The following is a 17,268-nucleotide window of genomic DNA, read 5'->3' on the forward strand; positions in this document are numbered from 1 at the left end:
AGCTTCTCAGGTGGTGCGAGTGGTAGAGAACCCGCCTGCCAACGCAGGAGACATAAGACATGGGTTCGATTCCTGGGTTGGGAAGATGCCCTGGAGGAGGGCATGGCAACCCATTCCAGTATTCTTGCCTAGAGAATTCCCATGGACAGAAGAACCTGGTGGGTTATAGCCCACGGGGTCGCAAAGAGTCGGATACCGCTGAAGTGACTTAGCACGCACGCACACAGTATCAAACAGCACTAGGGACTGAATCTCAGTCCTGTCACTTACTCAGTGTGCCCTAGAGTCCCTTAACTTCTAAGCCATGATTTCCTTACAAAATGAAGATAATAATCATACCCAATTCAGACTTTCTAGGAGGACCAGCTTGGGCGAATGAAGCACACAGTTCTCAGCACAGAGCCACAGTGAATGAATCACAGGGTGGTTACTATTTTGCACACATTATCTGACTGAGGTCTTACAAAAGCCCCACGAGGAAGCAACTCTTTTCAGAGTAACACAGACACACATCCAGGTAAATGAAAAAATGTTGCCATCCTGACAGACTCACTTGGTAGTGGGGGCTGTAATTTTCCATTTGCAAATGCAAAAGCTGCCTCGATACAAAGTGCATTCTTGTGTTTTCATGCTAACCAGCATTGAGAAGAATCTAGATTTTTTCTTTATCCTCTCCCTCCCCACTCCCATACTCTTACTGACCTATACCTGGCACAAGTTTCTCGTCTGTGGAGATGGAAAAGTCAAAGAGAAGAAGAGGAGGACCTGAGGAGGTGATGCAAGCGTTTCATAATGTGGCAAGACATGAACACCAGTAATCTTATATTTTATAAAATAATATATAAAATTATCCCTATGTTAAATAGTATGATCTCTTATTTTGTATAGATGGTTAAATGGTTTTCCCAAAGTCACACAACTGCTAAGAACTGGGATTTGAACCCAGTCTTCTGGGGCAGCCTCTGTCCTCTGGCTCCAGAGCAATGTTGCATCTCCTATGAACAAAAAGGAGCCTGACATCCAGTGCCAATCAGCTTGCTCTCTCTCAGTGTGTAGATTTCAGAGCCTCTTTCCTGAAAGAAGATGTTGGCCTCTGTTATCTCAGTCAAAGTTTTCATCTCTCAGTATGTGCATGCTAAGTCGCTCAGTCATGTCTGACTCTTTGAAACTCCATGGACTGTAGCTCGCCAGGCTCCTTTGTTCATGGAATTCTCCAGGCAAGAATACTGGAGTGGGTTGCTATTTCCTACTCCAGAGGATTTTCCTGACCCAGGGATCAAACTCACATCTCTTATGTCTCCTGCACTGGCAGGCAGGTTCTTTAGCACTAGCGCCACCTGGGAAGCACTCTTTCTCCCAGTATGCTGTGCTGTGCTTAGTCGTTCAGTCGTGTCTGGCTCTTTGCGACCCCATGGACTGTAGCCCACCAGGCCCCTCTGTCCATGGAATTCTCCAGGCCAAGAATACTGAAGTGGGTAGCCATGCCCTTTTCCAGAGGATCTTCCTGAATCTTCCTAACCCAGGGATCAAACCCAGGTCTCTTGCATTGCAGGCAGATTCTTTACCACTAGTGCTGCCTATTGTCTACCTCAAGAGCAAAAAATCTGGCTGCAAACTTGGCAGCAAATTGCAAAAGCTATAAAATGTTCATAGTCTCTGACCAAGTAATCCCACTCTTGGGAACTTGGCTGAAGAAAATGTTGAACAAAAAGAGTAAGACTGTATGCATGAAGACACTTGGGGTGGCATCACCTGGAATCTAGATTTGCATAGATGAACTTATTTGCAGGGCAGGAGTAGAAATGCAGATGTAGAGAACTGGCGTGTGGATGTGGAGGATCGGGAAGGGGAGGGTGGGATGTGCTCGGAGATTAGGTTTGACATAAATACATTACCATATATAAAATGGATAGCTAGTGGGAAGCTACTGTATAGCGTGGAGAGTTCAGTTCGGTGCTCTGTGATAAATTAGAGGGGTTGAATGGGGGTGAAGTAGGGAGGCCCAAGGGGGAAGGGATATGTGTACAAATGCCTGATTCACTTTACTGTACGGCAGAAACTAATACAACACTGTAAAGCAATTAAAAAAAAAAACAGAAAAGAGTACAGTGAAGAAAAATAGGGAAAGTGTTGAGTAAAAAACAGCATGTCCTCATAATGGAAGATTCTGTAGACATCAAAAAGGACATGAAGGCTGTGAAGCAACATGGTGAAATATATACATTAAATAAAGAATGGAATACAAAATGGTATCTAAGTTGTGCTACCATCTATGCAAAAATTATTCTGATATTTAGAGAAGGGTAAATGGAGTGGGAAATGGCAACCCACTCCAGTATTTTTGCCTGGAAAATTCTATGGACAGAGGAGCCTGGTGGGCTACAGTCCATGGGGTTGCAAAGAGTCAGACACAACTGAGCAACTGAACACACACAGAGAAGAGTGAATGGAAACGGAAAAGTGAAAATATTCATGAGACTGTCAGATCACTCTTTTCTTTTAAAATATCCAGGTTAATGGTATTGGTATAACAAACAATGTTAAAAGAGAACAAACTGGGATTTGGTCCTTTGTGAAACCTTTTCGTTGCTGTAACATGATCAAACAGTCATCCTGCTGATAGTAAATTCTATTAAATCCTGAGATATATCAAATTAGGTTCATAATGCAGGGAGAGATGCTTTTCCCAGAATAAAATACCAATCCATTGATTTAAGCTTTCCCTTCCCTTCCGTGCCTCATGTCTTGCACTATATTCAGGATCCTATATTCATTATCGGAAGATAGAAACTGAGCACTGTGTGGGCTGGATTTCAGGAGGGGGTTGATTATGGAACCCTGTAACCAGACTTTCTCATGGCCAAACTCACAGAAGGTGCCTCAGAGTTTTCCCTGCTCTCCAACCAGTTGTGACTGCTCGATAACTATGGCAACCATTATTTATTCAGTGAATTCAAGTGGAGATCGATACCTCCTGCCAGCTGGATCAACCCTAGGCCTGGAATTCCTTGAGGAATTCAGAGACACTCCTGTTAGAAGCCAAAGGCACCTTCTTTGTTGTGTTGAACAGCTACTGGATTTGTGGCTTCTTTACTCTTTCAAAAGGGTTGAAATAAAATTCAGTCTCCAGGCAAACTACTGCCAGCAGTCAGTAAGATTTTTAAATCACTAGGGAGTCACTAAGTGTCTGAGACCTTCCCAATAATCTGAAATTCCTTAAAACCCCAATCGCTGACATTTTAGTTTAAGGGAACCTCCCTTTCTTCTTGCAGCTTGGTAAACATGGCTGCAGAGCTTATATACAGAGAGTTCATAAATTGTAGGGGAAATTAGACATTTGGATTTTCCCCCTTCCTATATACAGATTTCAGTTTAAGATCTCTGTCCACCATTAAATAAAGCAAGCTTCTCAGTATTTCTTGCATTTTGATCTACATCATTTTTATCCAATATGTATTTTAACTCAGCTTCCTGTATTCAAAACTTTAAAATACAGATTCTGTAAAGAATCTGCCTGCCAAAGCAGGAGATGCCAGAAATGTGGGTTTGATCCCTAGGTTGGTAAGATCTCCTGGAGGAGGAAATGGCAACTCACTCCAGTATTCTTGCCTGGAGAATTCCATGGACAGAGGAGCCTGGCAGGTTCCAGTCCTTAGGGTTGCAAAGAGTCAGAATGAGCATGCATGCCCACACATATGGATTTATGTGTCATAACCATAGAATATATGAATTGGAAAGCATTTGAGTCATTTAGTTCAAACTCTCTCCTAAGACAAGAGTCTCTACTACAAGATACCACAAAGAGAGTGCCTGACACCAGCCAGACTGGGAGTTCACTTTTACACCCTGATAATAAAAATATATTTAATAGTACTTTACATTACATTCTAAAAACTTAGATTATTTTATTGTTTTATTATTTTACTCACCATAACTCTATGAACTAAACAGGGCAGAGATAATTTTTATTCAATGAATAAGAAGGTGAGGGCACAGAGAGTTAAGTGATTTGCCACGATCAAAGTTAACATGTGGCTAATTTTTTTCATGCCAAGTTCAGAGATATTTCTATTATACCTGGTTGCCTTGAACATTGTTAGAATGTCCCTTCTCTTCCTGAGATGAACTCAGCCTCCCTGTACCTCCCTCCTACTTTCTGTGTATCTAATTAGCTAATTGACTAATTGCTTCTTTCAACAAATATTTGAGTATCTGTTCTGTGCCAAGCAGTGTTATAGCCACCGGGGTTAGAACAGTGTACAATGCCGAGCAACAACTTCCCTGGTGGCTCAGACAGTAAAGAATCTGCCTACAATGCGGCAGACCTGGGTTTGATCCCTGGGTCAGGAAAATCCCCTTGAGAAGGGAATGGCAACCCACTCCAGTATTCTTGCCTGGAGAATCCCACAGACAGAGGAGGCTGGGAGGCTACAGTCCATGCGGTCATAAAGAGCTGGACACCACTGAGCAACTTTCACTTTCTGTGCCAAGCAGTGTTATAGCCGCTGGGGTTAGAACAGTGAACAAAGCGAGCAACAACAGATTGCACTCCTAACCTGCCTCCTGTTAGTATCTAAAGACACTGCTGGATTCCTATGCATTCTAGCTAGCCATGCAGTAGACATCTCTGCTAGGAGAGAGAGGAAGGCAGGGAGGCAGGAAGGTAGGCAGTGGGGAGAAGGGAAGGGAAGGAGGGAAGGAGAAGGTTTCAAAACAGAGAGAAATGGGGAGAGACTGATTGAAAAAATGAAGCTATTTAGCTTTGTGCTCCTGTTCTTCCCTCTTCACCAGGTTAACATGTATTCATCCTGTAGATTACAGCCCAAACATTTCTTCAAGGAAGCTTCCCTTTTTACTCCCAATCTAGCTCTTGTTCTCCTATGGCATTTTATCTATTTTTTTTCCCTTTGAAGGATATAACAGGTTGAAATCAGATTTTTTTTGTGATCAGTGCCTGCTTCTTCCACTAAATGTAAACCCCATGGACTGCTGCTCACTTTCTCACTATTGTATGGTTATTATTTGCAGTTTAACAAGAGGCCCAATAATTTGCATGCACGTGAAAGTTGGAGAAGCTGTTGTTGACAGTCAATCCCAGTCCCCGTAAGATGTTTGATACAGTATACAACAAGCGTTCATTCAATCTCTGTACATCTCACTACTCAAGGCAGGAACTCACTCCCCATGGCTGCTTATTCCAATTTCAAATAGTTCTGTCTTTCAGGAAGCTTTCCTTAAGTTGAGCTAAATTTTGCCTTCCTACAGTTTACAGTTCTGCCTCTTAGGCCCACACAAGAAATGCCAAATCCTCTTCCTCATGGCAAGGATCAGGGGGTAAGGAAAGGAGTGATGGTACCATTAGCAGCCTCAATAAGGAAAAGTAACTTCGACTTTGAGCAGGTCTTGGCACAGGCCAGCTCAGTAACAACAACAATATAGGCCCAGCCAAAGGGGAAGGAGAAGAGAGCACCTGGGGAGAGATGTGTGTGTAACTCAGACACCCACTAAAAAAACAAGACTTCCTGCTCGGAGTTCTACTTCTTTCTCTGGGAAGTCATCTTGCTGCTACTTCTCATGTCAGAACATCCTTTCCTGATGGGCAGTCCCATAGACGCTGAGCCCACACTGATCAGGAAACCACAAGTCAGTCAGCACCCTGTGCTCAGGCTATAATAGTGCATTTCAGGCTGTCTTTGATTTATTAGAGCAGGTGTCTGTCTCCCCAGTGAGACCACAGACTCTTCAAGGATAAGGGATTTTATGCCTGGCACATATCAGATGTTCAATAAATATAGAGTCACTCTGAATTAAAATAAGGTAGTTCTCAGGAATTCTGACTATCTTCTAATAACAGAGTGGTAGACTAAAAATAAATAACACAGATTTTCCTAATTTGGGACACTTTCTGCTATTCTCAATTAACCCATTCATTCAGGCAATATTTACCTTATGCCAGATACTTTTCAATGCTAAAGTAATTATAAAGATGAATAAACCTCTCCCTTCCCTTAAGAAATCCTGAATCTAGTTGGAAAAGAAAGACACGAAGAAATTGCTTGATGTGATGTGCACAAATAACTAAGGAAGCATCAACATTTTGGGGGGCTTCAGAGGTGGTGCCAGTGGTAAAGAATCCACCTGTCAATGCAGGAGACATGAGAGATGCGGGTTCAATTCCTGGGCCGGGAAGATCCCCTGGAGTAGGAAATGGCACCCCGCTCCAGTATTCTTGCCTGGAAAAACCCACAGACAGAGGAGCCTGGCTGGCTACAGGCCATAGCGTTACAAAGAGTCAAACATGATTAAAGTGACTTATGGATTCTTAGAACTGCCACCTCTTATTGGAAGTAAAACGTGTACCACTTAGGATAATAATAATAAAGATTTGTCAAATTTTTTTTCTGTAAAGTACACATTAAGTCATTCAATCTTTATAAGAAACCTACACGTAGACATCATTATCCCTGTGAAAAAGGAGAAAACTGAGATTCAGAGAGGGTAAGGAACTTGCCCCAAATTGCACAGTTAGGAAGTAAGCATGGTGAAGACTTGAACCCAGTCCTCCAATCTCCAACTCCCATGACAATCCTTTCCACTACTGTTTTTTTTTTTTTTTAAATATGATCCTGCCAAGTTTTACATTTAGTTTTCCTTGCAATGTAGCTGATGGCTATATGTGACAGAAAAACAGAGTAACCAGGTAACCATTTTGAGTGAACAGGGGAGCTCTGAGAAGACAGGTGCTGCTGAGTTCTGCCATGTCACTGTTTCACTGCTTTCTGCCCCCTCCTCAATCTCAAGTTCACGTTCCCATAAGACAAAAGAGAAAGACTACAGAAAGGAAAGAATAGTTCCTACCTGATGGAAGGCATGAGTAGGGAATGAAAGCCATGGGGAACATTGATTTAATGTGGTGTCTTGCAAAATGGCATTTGGGCACTCAAGATTCTCTCTACTATCTGGTCTAAAACTGCCTTTCCAATCTTCTTCCCTTTTTACTCTATGTGCTGTGCTTAGTCACTTAGTTGTGTCCGACTCTTTGCGACCCCATGGACTGTAGCCTGCCAGGCTCCTCTGTCCATTGGATTCTCCTACTGGAGTGGGTTGCCATGCCCTCCTCCAAGGGATTTCCCAACCCAGGGATCGAACACAGGTCTCTTGCATTGCAGGTGGATTCTTTACCATCTGAGCCACCAGGGAAGACCACAAATCCTGGAGTGGGTAGCTGATTCCTTCTCCAAGGGATTTTCCTGATCCAGGAATTGAATCCAGGTCTCTTGCATTGCTGGAGAAGGCAATGGCACCCCACTCCAGTACTCTTGCCTGGAAAATCCCATGGACGGAGAAGCCTGGTAGGCTGCAGTCCATGGGGTCATTAAGAGTTGGATACGACTGAGCAACTTCACTTAAACTTTTCACTTTCATACATTGGAGAAGGAAATGGCAACCCACTCCAGTGTTCTTGCCTGGAGAATCCCAGGGACAGGGGAGCCTGGTGGGCTGCCATCTAAGGGGTCACACAGAGTCGGACACGACTGAAGTGACTTAGCAGCTCTTGAATTGCAGGTAGATTCTTTACCAGCTGAGCTACCAGGGAAGCCCCTTTCACTCTATGGGAAATGCATTTTATTCTGTGGTTAGGTCATAATCATAAGCCGTAAGATAAATATTACATAGAATCAATACTTTTCCCTGAAAATTCTTTAAATTTTCCCAGAGTACAGGACATGCTCTCAGCTCTCGCCATCAGAAGCAGGGAGTCCTTGGTCCACAGTGGATTCATGTCTTCTTTTTCATACTCTTTCTAAGATATAGCATCATCAAGTGCAGTAGCTTGTACTCTTTTAGTTTTTCTGTTCTTTCTACTGAGATTACATATAGGATTTAAAAGACCTACTGTATAGCATAATGGCCTATATGGGAACAGAATCTGAAAAACAGTAGATACATGTATGTGTATAGCTGATTCACTGTGCTGTACATCTGAAACTAACACAACACTGTAAATCAACTATGCTCCAATAAAACCTTTAAGAAAAGGAAAAAAATTAAAAAATACATAATGCAACTCCAGCTCCTTGCTTTTCCCCAGAATGTGAAGAGTTCTGCTGCCATGCCCCTGCTATGCAGTTTCCTCCACTGTACAGCTGAATGTCCTTCCTCTAAATGGTCTCATTTCTCGATGCCATCTCCTTGGGAAGCCATGCATGACCAGTACCTCCATTTTCCTTTACCCCCAAAGTGCTAGCAGTAATCTGAACTTCCCCTGCCCTGAATCAATCCCTTTTAAGCACCTGAGCACTCATTAACATACACTGAGTTCACTATATCAACACATATGACTTCCTAGTAGACCATACACTTTTCTGCTGTGAATTCTGACAGCAGAATTCACACATGGCTCATCTTTGCATCCCTAGGGACTGTCACCATGCCCCACATATAGTAGGGCCTCAATATTTATTTAGTGAACAATACTTATAAAATGGTAATTCCATACTAAGTTTTTATTTGGGCGGGGGCTTCTTATTTATTACACATAATTAACTGCAACTAGCTATCACCTCATTGGTATTCTATCAGAAGCAAAGTATTTCCATTACTCCTATGTCAGGAATATAGGAGTGGTTAGGGTAGATAAAGTGAGGACGTAAAAACATGTGACAACCACAACTGTGGGGAACTTCCTTTTACTGTGCGAAAGGAGAGCGATCTGAAAAAAACCATTTCCTGCCCCACCTCGCCACCTAGTTTTTTTAATCAGGGCACAGAGACAGAAGTGGAGGAAGAGAAAAAAAATAAAAAGAATTAGGAAGAAATGTCATGTTTGTACAAACTACCAATGTGGTACAGATTCTTAATAACTTTTCCTGGAAGCAAGACTGGTTAAATGTCTAAAACCCCACTTCCTTTTGATAAGTTCTGTGTGGTTTGGAGCAGACAATTTGGGGACAAATTTTCACCGGCCAATAGCCCAACTGATATTCCACAATCACCTTTTATGATCGATGGAGCTTTCTCAGAGGTCAAGATTTCAGGGAAGCCCACATTCAAATGAAAATTAATATGCATGACAATGTGCACTGCTGGTGCTCAGGCACTGCCTTTTCTGCCATTTCCTGAAGTTTTCACACATTTCAACCCCTCTCCCAACCAGCAAATCACAGAGTTCTGCGAGATCCAGAAATGAGAGAAAAGGTTTTGTTTTTCTTGTGTATTGTAACTACAGCACCTATAACAACCAGCTCTGCACAGGCCGTGGGACTGACAGCAGGACCTGGAAGCACCCCATCAAGGACTGGGCCCTTTGTCAGTGCCTGGTAAGTGCAGCCGAATTTCTTTAATATCACTGTCTTTCTTCAAGCCACTCTCCAGCATCGTAGGAGATATTCACCAAACACACTGCCTTCTAAGGGTACCATCTGTTTCCTCATGCTGCCCAGTTTGATTTCGGACTGCTGGGGTTTGTGGAAAGGGCAGGCATGTGCCTGATTTGAGGGAGTCCCTGTCACCATCCCTCCAGGATGGAAGATAAATGGAGAGAGCACCTGTTCTGAAACCAGTTTGGCTATATCACAAACCTAGTTATCTGTCATCCTTGCTGCCACCAGAGGGAATAGATATTATTATCTCCATTTTACAGATGGGGAAACTGAGTTCAGAGAAATGCATTTCTCAGTAGCATGCACTTATTAAATACGTGATCCCAGATTCAAACCTGGGGTGGTGGTCTCCAAAATCCTTGTAATTTCTGCCATGCCAACCTGTTTCCTCCCTGAGCAAGTCTCCACATTAACGGGCAGAGGCTGAGCAGCTATAGGTGGCTCAGTGGCAAAGGATCTGCCTGCAGTGCAGGAGACGCGAGTTTGATCCCTGGGTTGGGAAGATACCCTGGAGAAGGAAATTGCAACCCACTCCAGTATTCTTGCCTGGGAAATCCCATGCAAAGAGAAGCCTGGCACGTTACAGTCCGTGGGGTCACAAAGAGTTGGACACAACTTACTGACTAAATAGCTGCAGCAGCAAAGCATCTGTAACTACTGTACATACAGCAAACTGCAGGCAGACGGGACTAGCACCACCTTCTCCTAATTCCTAGTCTGTGTTCTCCACACTGAACTGCCAATCTCTCCAGGCTGGGATCGCCTGGCACCCACATGCTGTGACCTCACTATTGTCTATTAATTTCTACTTAAAGGGTGAAACAAAAAAAGATGTCAGCCTCAGGATCTCCTCTTAACCCAAACTTTCATACCTGGACTGGCTTTTTCCCTCTTAGTCTCTTTCCTGCTAAAATCTGTGCTCAAAACCAGCTGTCAGGTTCAGTTCAGTTCAGTTGCTCAGTCGTGTCCGACTCTTTGCGACCCCATGAATCACAGCACGCCAGGCCTCCCTGTCCATCACCAACTCCCAGAGTTCACTCAAACTCATGTCCGTCGAGTCGGTGATGCCATCCAGCCATCTCATCCTCTGTCGTCCCTTTCTCCTCCTGCCCCCAACCCCTCCCAGCATCAGATTCTTTTCCAATGAGTCAACTCTTCCCATGAGGTGGCCAAAGTATTGGAGTTTCAGCTTTAGCATCAGTCCTTCCAAAGAACACCCAGAACTGATCTCCTTTAGAATGGACTGGCTGGATTTCCTTGCAGGCCAAGGGACTCTCAAGAGTCTTCTCTAACACCACAGTTCAAAAGCATCAATTCTTTGGCGCTCAGCTTTCTTCACAGCCCAACTCTCACATCCATACATGACCACTGGAAAAACCATAGCCTTGACTAGACGGACCTTTCTCGGCAAAATAATGTCTCTGCTTTCGAATTTGCTGTCTAGATTGGTCCTAACTTTCCTTCCCAGGAGTAAGCGTCTTTTAATTTCATGGCTGCAGTCACCATCTGCAGTGATTTTGGAGCTGTCAGGGTAGACTTTTCTAAAATGCAAGCCTGGCCATGATGCTCCTCTCTGTGGATCCCCACTGCTCTCAAGATAAACCCCAACCTTCTCATCCAAGTGTGAAAGGTTCTCCATGCCATGCCTCACCTTAACCTATCACACCTGTCTCACTTCCCATCACTCTGGGTTTTAGACCTGAAATGTATGACAGCCACATTTTCAATGGCTTCAACAAATTTATATTTATGCCTAGAATTCTCACTCCTTCCATTTTTGCCTGGAGCTATCCTATGTTTTTAATCAAAGACCAGCTCATGCTGCCTCTTTTTTTTTTTTTTTCTGGTTTGGATATATTTACATCTTTAAAAAAAATTTTTTTTAATGGAGTATAGTTGATTTACAATGTTGTGTTAGTTTTAAGCGTACAGCAAGTTGACTCTGTTATACGTATACATGTATTCACTCTTTTTTAGATTCTTTTACACTACCTCTTCTGAGATGACCGTCTCCCACCATGGGTCTCTTAGCACCTTGTACCCACTGTCACATCCCCACCTTGGCACTCAGCACTTCGTATCACATAGATTCTTTTGCGTGCTCTATCTCTTCCAGGGATATGTGTTACCATCTCTGAAAACCCACTGAATTGCAGCACAGTGCCTAGATCAGGGAATACTTGTTGATGAACTATGCTCAAAACCCATTCCATAGAGATGTGCAATGTGTTGGCTTTATTTACTGAAAGCAAAGGTTAGCTGGCTCTGGTTTTTGTGTCTGTTTTTCTAAATTAATTAAATTTCATACTTTCCAGCTTTGAAGATTTAACTGTCCTAGGAAGAGCTGAATGATTTTAAAACTGAACTGGAGAGCTTCAGTTGAAAGCTAGCCTTTGAACCATGTTCATTCCAGTCCTGCTGGAGTGAAATGTTTGTGCCTTCAATGTGTTTATTTTCTTCAGGTGCTCCCTTATGTGTGCCATTTGAAAGACCTCTTAATCAGATCCATCTGCTTGGAGACTGTTTTTTTTTTTTTTTTGTCAATGGCTTCCTTGGAAGCCTCTGGCAGGGAGACTTCTCATTCAGGACCAAAGACCAGGAGGAGTCACTTTCCACTTGGAATCCTTTCCACTTGGAATCCTGAGGGAACTGGTGTCCTGTTCCTCCCATTGCACACACCTTTACTCTTCTTGGCCTTTATGTAAACCATTAGATGATGAACCAGCTTAGTCTGTTAATGTACTCAGGCACATCTCACTATAGCTAACAGGAGATGTCCCAAGGAGGTGTGTGTAAGCATATTTCTGATGCATCAGAAAAAAAGGCCCATGTGTGCCCCAGGATGCATTTGGCCCCCTGTGAAACGCATCACCAGCCAAAAAAAATGTTTTCCATAGCCAAGAGCGTGTCAAGAATCTGAAACTTAATCCTCAGTCCAATGACCTAGCCTGTACTTGAGTCTGACGAAAAGGATGGGAGGTGAAACCCGCTCTGGCTAGCCTCTTCTGGAGCCTCCATCTACTGTCACTACCTCACCAGGCCCCAGTTTGAACAAGAAGGATGAGATCGAACAGGAAACTCTGAAAGTATGAAGAGGCAGAGGGAAGCTGGGGCCTCAGGCGGCTATAGGGAGATGGTGTTCCCTTTCTTATCCACTGTGCCTTTGTTTTTCTTTGTCATTCTGCCTTGGAATCATTTATCTCTCAAAAGATAGACAGGAAGAGACATCTAAAGGGAGAAAGGCATAGCAGAGAAGCTGAATATGTTCTAGGCTTCTGGTTTAAACCTTTAAAGTAGTTGAGTTGAACCATTGTTGCTGTATATGAATACCCATTTTCCTCAGTCCTCTGCCAATTAAAGCTGCTAAATAAAGCTGTAAATAAATAAATGTGTGTTTTATGTGCACGTAATTCTTTGGTTTTACTTTGGGTTACTACCTAAGGACGGGGGAGGAGCGAAGACCTACCCCTCTGCCCCACAGGACCAGGCTGGTTAAGGTAATCTTCCTTCAAAAGCTCCTGTAAAAATAACCCTGAAGCAGTGAGTCCAACTGTCCACAGTGACCCTGTGGAAATTTAGATTTTCATATTACTGGGTTTCCTGACAATAACCAAACCCACTGGGAATTCTCCTTCCTGGAAGTTCATGACAATAAGTTGCAGTTGTGTGTCTCCTGTTTTAGACTATGATAAACCTAGTGGGGGACTTCCCTGGTGGTTCAGTGGTAAAGAATCCACCTGCCAATACAGGAGGCGTGGGTTCGATCCCTAGGTTGGGAAGATGCCCTGGAGAGGGAGATGGCAACCCATTCCAGTATTCTAGCCTGGGAAAGCCTATGAACAGAGGAGCCTGGTGGGCTACAGTCCATGGGGTTGCAAAGAGTCAGACATGACTTAGCATCTAAACAACAAACTCAGTGGATTTCAGCAAAGTGGGCCAATCATTTCCAAAGCCAGAATCAAACATAAGCCAGGAAAAGAGAGAGGGGAAGACACAGTCCCTTCATGTCATGTCAGGGTGGCGCTTACCTGTGACCATGCTCAGTGCTGACAGGCAGGCTAAGGCTTGGATATCAAGGTTCAGGCTCTGCAAACTTAAGGAAAAGTCTTTAATGGAGTCGAGCCACTCCCCAAATCCACGAAGGCACTGAAGTCGATGCAGGACAAGTCCATTGCAGAACACAAACTTATCTTCAGCAGTGTTTGACCTACGAGAGAAAGTCGTCGGGGGGTGAGGATAGAGATACAAAAACAGGTCTGTTCAATCTGTCCAGTGGGATAACGTCATAATGCACCGGTACCCACACAGCTTTGGGCAGCCTTCACAAACCCAGCATGGTGCTGTGAAACCTGCCCAGACACCCTCAATGAACAACCCTGGGATAAACAACCACTGCTAGTGGTCTGCTGACTTCCCTGGTAAGCCTCACACCTGGAGATGCTCGGAGTAGGGCGTCTGCTCTCTTAGGGTTAGAAGCAGTTTCTGGCTTGCCCTGGGGATGCTGGAAGTGAAGCCCAGTGCCCTGTCTCTCTCTGTCTTGAACATGAGACTGTTCCCTTCAGTGCTCCTTCGCCAGGACTTCTCTTTCATTTTCTTAAATGTCGAAAACTGATAAGGCCCGAGGTTAGACACTACAATTCCATCATGCAGACTCTAAAAACACCAAGTCCTCTCAAGTGCCAGAAATCAATCATAAACTGAACAATGGTCTAAAGTAAAAAGGGTCCTGGTTTTCTACTACATTCTCCGCTTTTAGCAGTGGGGCTGTAGAGGGCTATTTCTCAATCCATCATGATAGTTTATATTATGTCCGCAGTGATCCCATTCTTTTCTCATGAACGGAACCCTGGGACTTCTAGTTAGCACCACTTCACTGTGGAGCCTTGGGCACTCCTTTAATCTTTCTGCATTTCCTTATCCTTATCTATAAAACAGGAATTCTAATTGCTACCTCCAAACAATGTTGTGGGAATTAAATAAAATAAAGAACTTGAAAGTCTATGCACAGTGCCCGAATACAAGAGGAGCCCAACCAGTGTTAGGTATAACTAATTCTGAATTTTAGATGGACCTTAACTCAATCGTAACTCTCCTTTAATTTTCAAATCTCTTGCCACATATTTCTCTCTCTTGACCCATTGCAGTAACATGTTAATGTCTTTTTAACAGTATTTTTTTAGAGAAATAACTTCATTCATTCATTCACTCAGCAAGTATTTCTTGAGCACAAAACCAAGGCCATTCCTTAGCTGGATACTGGAGAAAACCTGATGAATATGGCCTACATGGTGTCTGCCCTCATGGAGCTGATTACTGACTTAATCCTTTGCTGCCTGCCTGGTAGATGATAGTCATATTGCTGATTCAGCTTGGCTCCTGCACATGCAGGATTGGCTATAATTATGCTTACTGGCAGTCTAGTTGTAACTCCACTTTGGTCTCTCCCACAGATCCCTCCACAGAGGCAAGCATGCACAGGACAGAATGATTCAATCTCAGGGTTTAAAACCTGGACCTCAGACCAGTGGCGTCAGAATTGCTAGAATATGACTTAAAAATGCAGATTTCTAAGTTAATATGTCACACTATGATTATATATATTTTTTCTTTTCCCTCATATTTCTTCTGATTTTTGCTTTATGTATCTTTGTTTCTTTGTTGTTAGGTGTCTAATGGTTTATGATGTCTATCTTCTTTGTGAATCATACATTTCATCATTAAAAATATTCATCTTTCATTTTAAAAAATTAATAAATACATTAAAAAATGCTGATTTCTAGACTTGCTTCAACGTAGATCCAAACCAAACAGCTGGGAATGAGGCATGGGAATTTGCATCTTAAATGAGAGTTTTTGGTAACATGATGTAAAACTGGGGAGTGGGCAGCAGGGAAGAGAAAGAGGGGAAAAGTGATGGTTTTTCCTATAATATTGGTAAAATGCTGGTACCGTCTCCTATAAATATATAACTGAAAGGAAGCAAGGAAGATAGAATTTAAAATGCTACATGTGAACTGTATGGCAGAAGCTTAGATTCCAGGTTCTAGCTTTTTGAAAAATCAGTTTCTGTTTGTTTTTGATGTCACTGAGTGCGGTAAGGTGAACCAAATTTATTGATCCAGAAGCTACTCTTTTAGAATAAATAATGGAGGCTGCAAAGCTGTGGGAACTCTTTAGCACCCCCTCTGGTGTATCAGAAAGTAACACTAAATAGAAACCTGGGAGGTAAAGGCAATGCTGAAAACACTTGCTCCCAGGAAATACCTTATGTACCATGAGACTCTTCCTGGAATCACAGAATGATGGCGCTGCAAGGGGCTTTGCTGTGTGTCGTGCTTAGTCGCTCAGTCGTGTCCGACTCTTTGTGACCCCATAGACTAGCCAGCCAAGCTCTTCTGTCCATGGAGATTCTCAAGGCAAGAATACTGGAGTGGGTTGCTATCCCTCCTAGAGGAAACCTTCCTAACCCAGGGATCAAACCCAGGTCTCCTACAGTGCAGGCGGATTCTTCAACAGCTGAGCTACCAGGGAAGCCCATCAATTGACAAATCCAACCTTTTCATTTTATGAAGAAGGAAACTAAATTTCTGGTGAAGCAAGTGACCTGCTTAGGGTCTTACAACAAGTCTGTTAAAACTAAGACTAGAACCCAGGAGACCTGGCTACCAGCCCAGTGTTCGATCCACTGCTCATTTTAATGCCTGGTCATATTACATATGCCTTTCTTGAGCAAACTTTTCACCACTGACTTAATTAAAAATCCAGCAGGTTTCAAACTTCTTCAAAGGAAGGAGTGGACTAAAGGAAGATAAAAGAATAGTAATTACCTGATGGAAAGTCTGAGAACAAACAGCTCCAAAAAGGCTGATTCTATAAGTAATGTCTGATCTTCTTTGGGAAGATCAGTAAATCCGGGAATCTTTTCTGCCCAGCTTCTGGATACATCAATGGAAGCTGTTAGAAGGTTGTAGAACTGTTGTACATGCTCAGCATCTGTGCCCGCAGCAGCCTGGTCAGTGGGACAGTACTAGAATGCAAATAACAGAGAAAGAGAGCAGCGTTATCTCAGTCCAATAGGGCTGACAGCATCATTTGCTAATTGGCTCTTGCAAGATTGTCAATGCCTTCTCTTTTCAGGAGGGCTTTCTTTGACCGCCAGAGCCCACTCTTACTGTGATTGACAGCAGAAAGTGCTAGAAATTAGCATCCTCCCTGGAGAACCTCAGTCAGTGGGTTGGTGGATAAATAACCAAGCTGTGTATCCCTTGGGTGGGGTAACTACAGTTCAATGCAGGTTCTACACTGTCTCCTAGAGTCTTCCTTTGGGACCAAGTGTCAGCCGCCCACACGGTGTTTTATGTGATGCTGCACATTTCATTGCTTGCTTCTCTTAGTCCTCATCCCCCTAATTTCCAGCACCTTCTAATAAAACAATTTGCACTAAAAAAAAAAAGATTGTCAATGCCTAAATCTTTACTCTTGGGTCCTAGAGTTTATAGAACCTTTTTGCACTCATAGTCTCATCAGATTCTCATGATAGCACTGTGACGTAAATAGAGTGGACTCTGTTACCACTTAATAGGCAACGAAATTTGCTTAAGTCCTATGAGTGCACTGGTTTTCAGTGCTGACTGCAATCATCTGGGGAGCTTTAAAAGACACTCATGTCGGGTCATATCCACAGAGATTCTAATTTAACTGGTCTGGGATGGGGACTGGTCATCAGGAATTTTTAAAAGCTCCCCAGGTGATTCCAAAGGGCTGCCAGTGTTGAGAGTCATTACCCTAGGGGGTTGTCTTTGTGAGCCTCCAGACACAGAGTCCCTAAGGCAGAGCTGTCTTCAAACAAGATGTTTAATTAATCCCTGGTTCTCAAACTGTGGTC

General features: G+C 43.2%; 1 protein-coding gene across 5 annotated transcripts in view; it reads right to left on the minus strand.

Annotated features, from left to right (window-relative positions):
- NR4A3 (nuclear receptor subfamily 4 group A member 3) overlaps positions 1-17,268 on the minus strand; it is a 42,509-nt gene that overhangs the window by 3,449 nt on the left and 21,792 nt on the right. For all 5 annotated transcript variants that reach the window (XM_042243201.2, XM_042243202.2, XM_042243200.2 and 2 more), the window contains 2 exons: positions 16,211-16,410; positions 13,412-13,590 (listed from right to left, as the gene is read on the minus strand). In XM_042243201.2, coding sequence (XP_042099135.1) covers positions 13,412-13,590; positions 16,211-16,410 — 379 coding nt within the window. The remainder of the gene's footprint in view (positions 1-13,411; positions 13,591-16,210; positions 16,411-17,268) is intronic.

The sequence above is a fragment of the Ovis aries genome, chromosome 2 (assembly GCF_016772045.2).
Source record: "Ovis aries strain OAR_USU_Benz2616 breed Rambouillet chromosome 2, ARS-UI_Ramb_v3.0, whole genome shotgun sequence".
In the NCBI taxonomy this organism is placed as follows: Eukaryota; Metazoa; Chordata; class Mammalia; order Artiodactyla; family Bovidae; genus Ovis; species Ovis aries.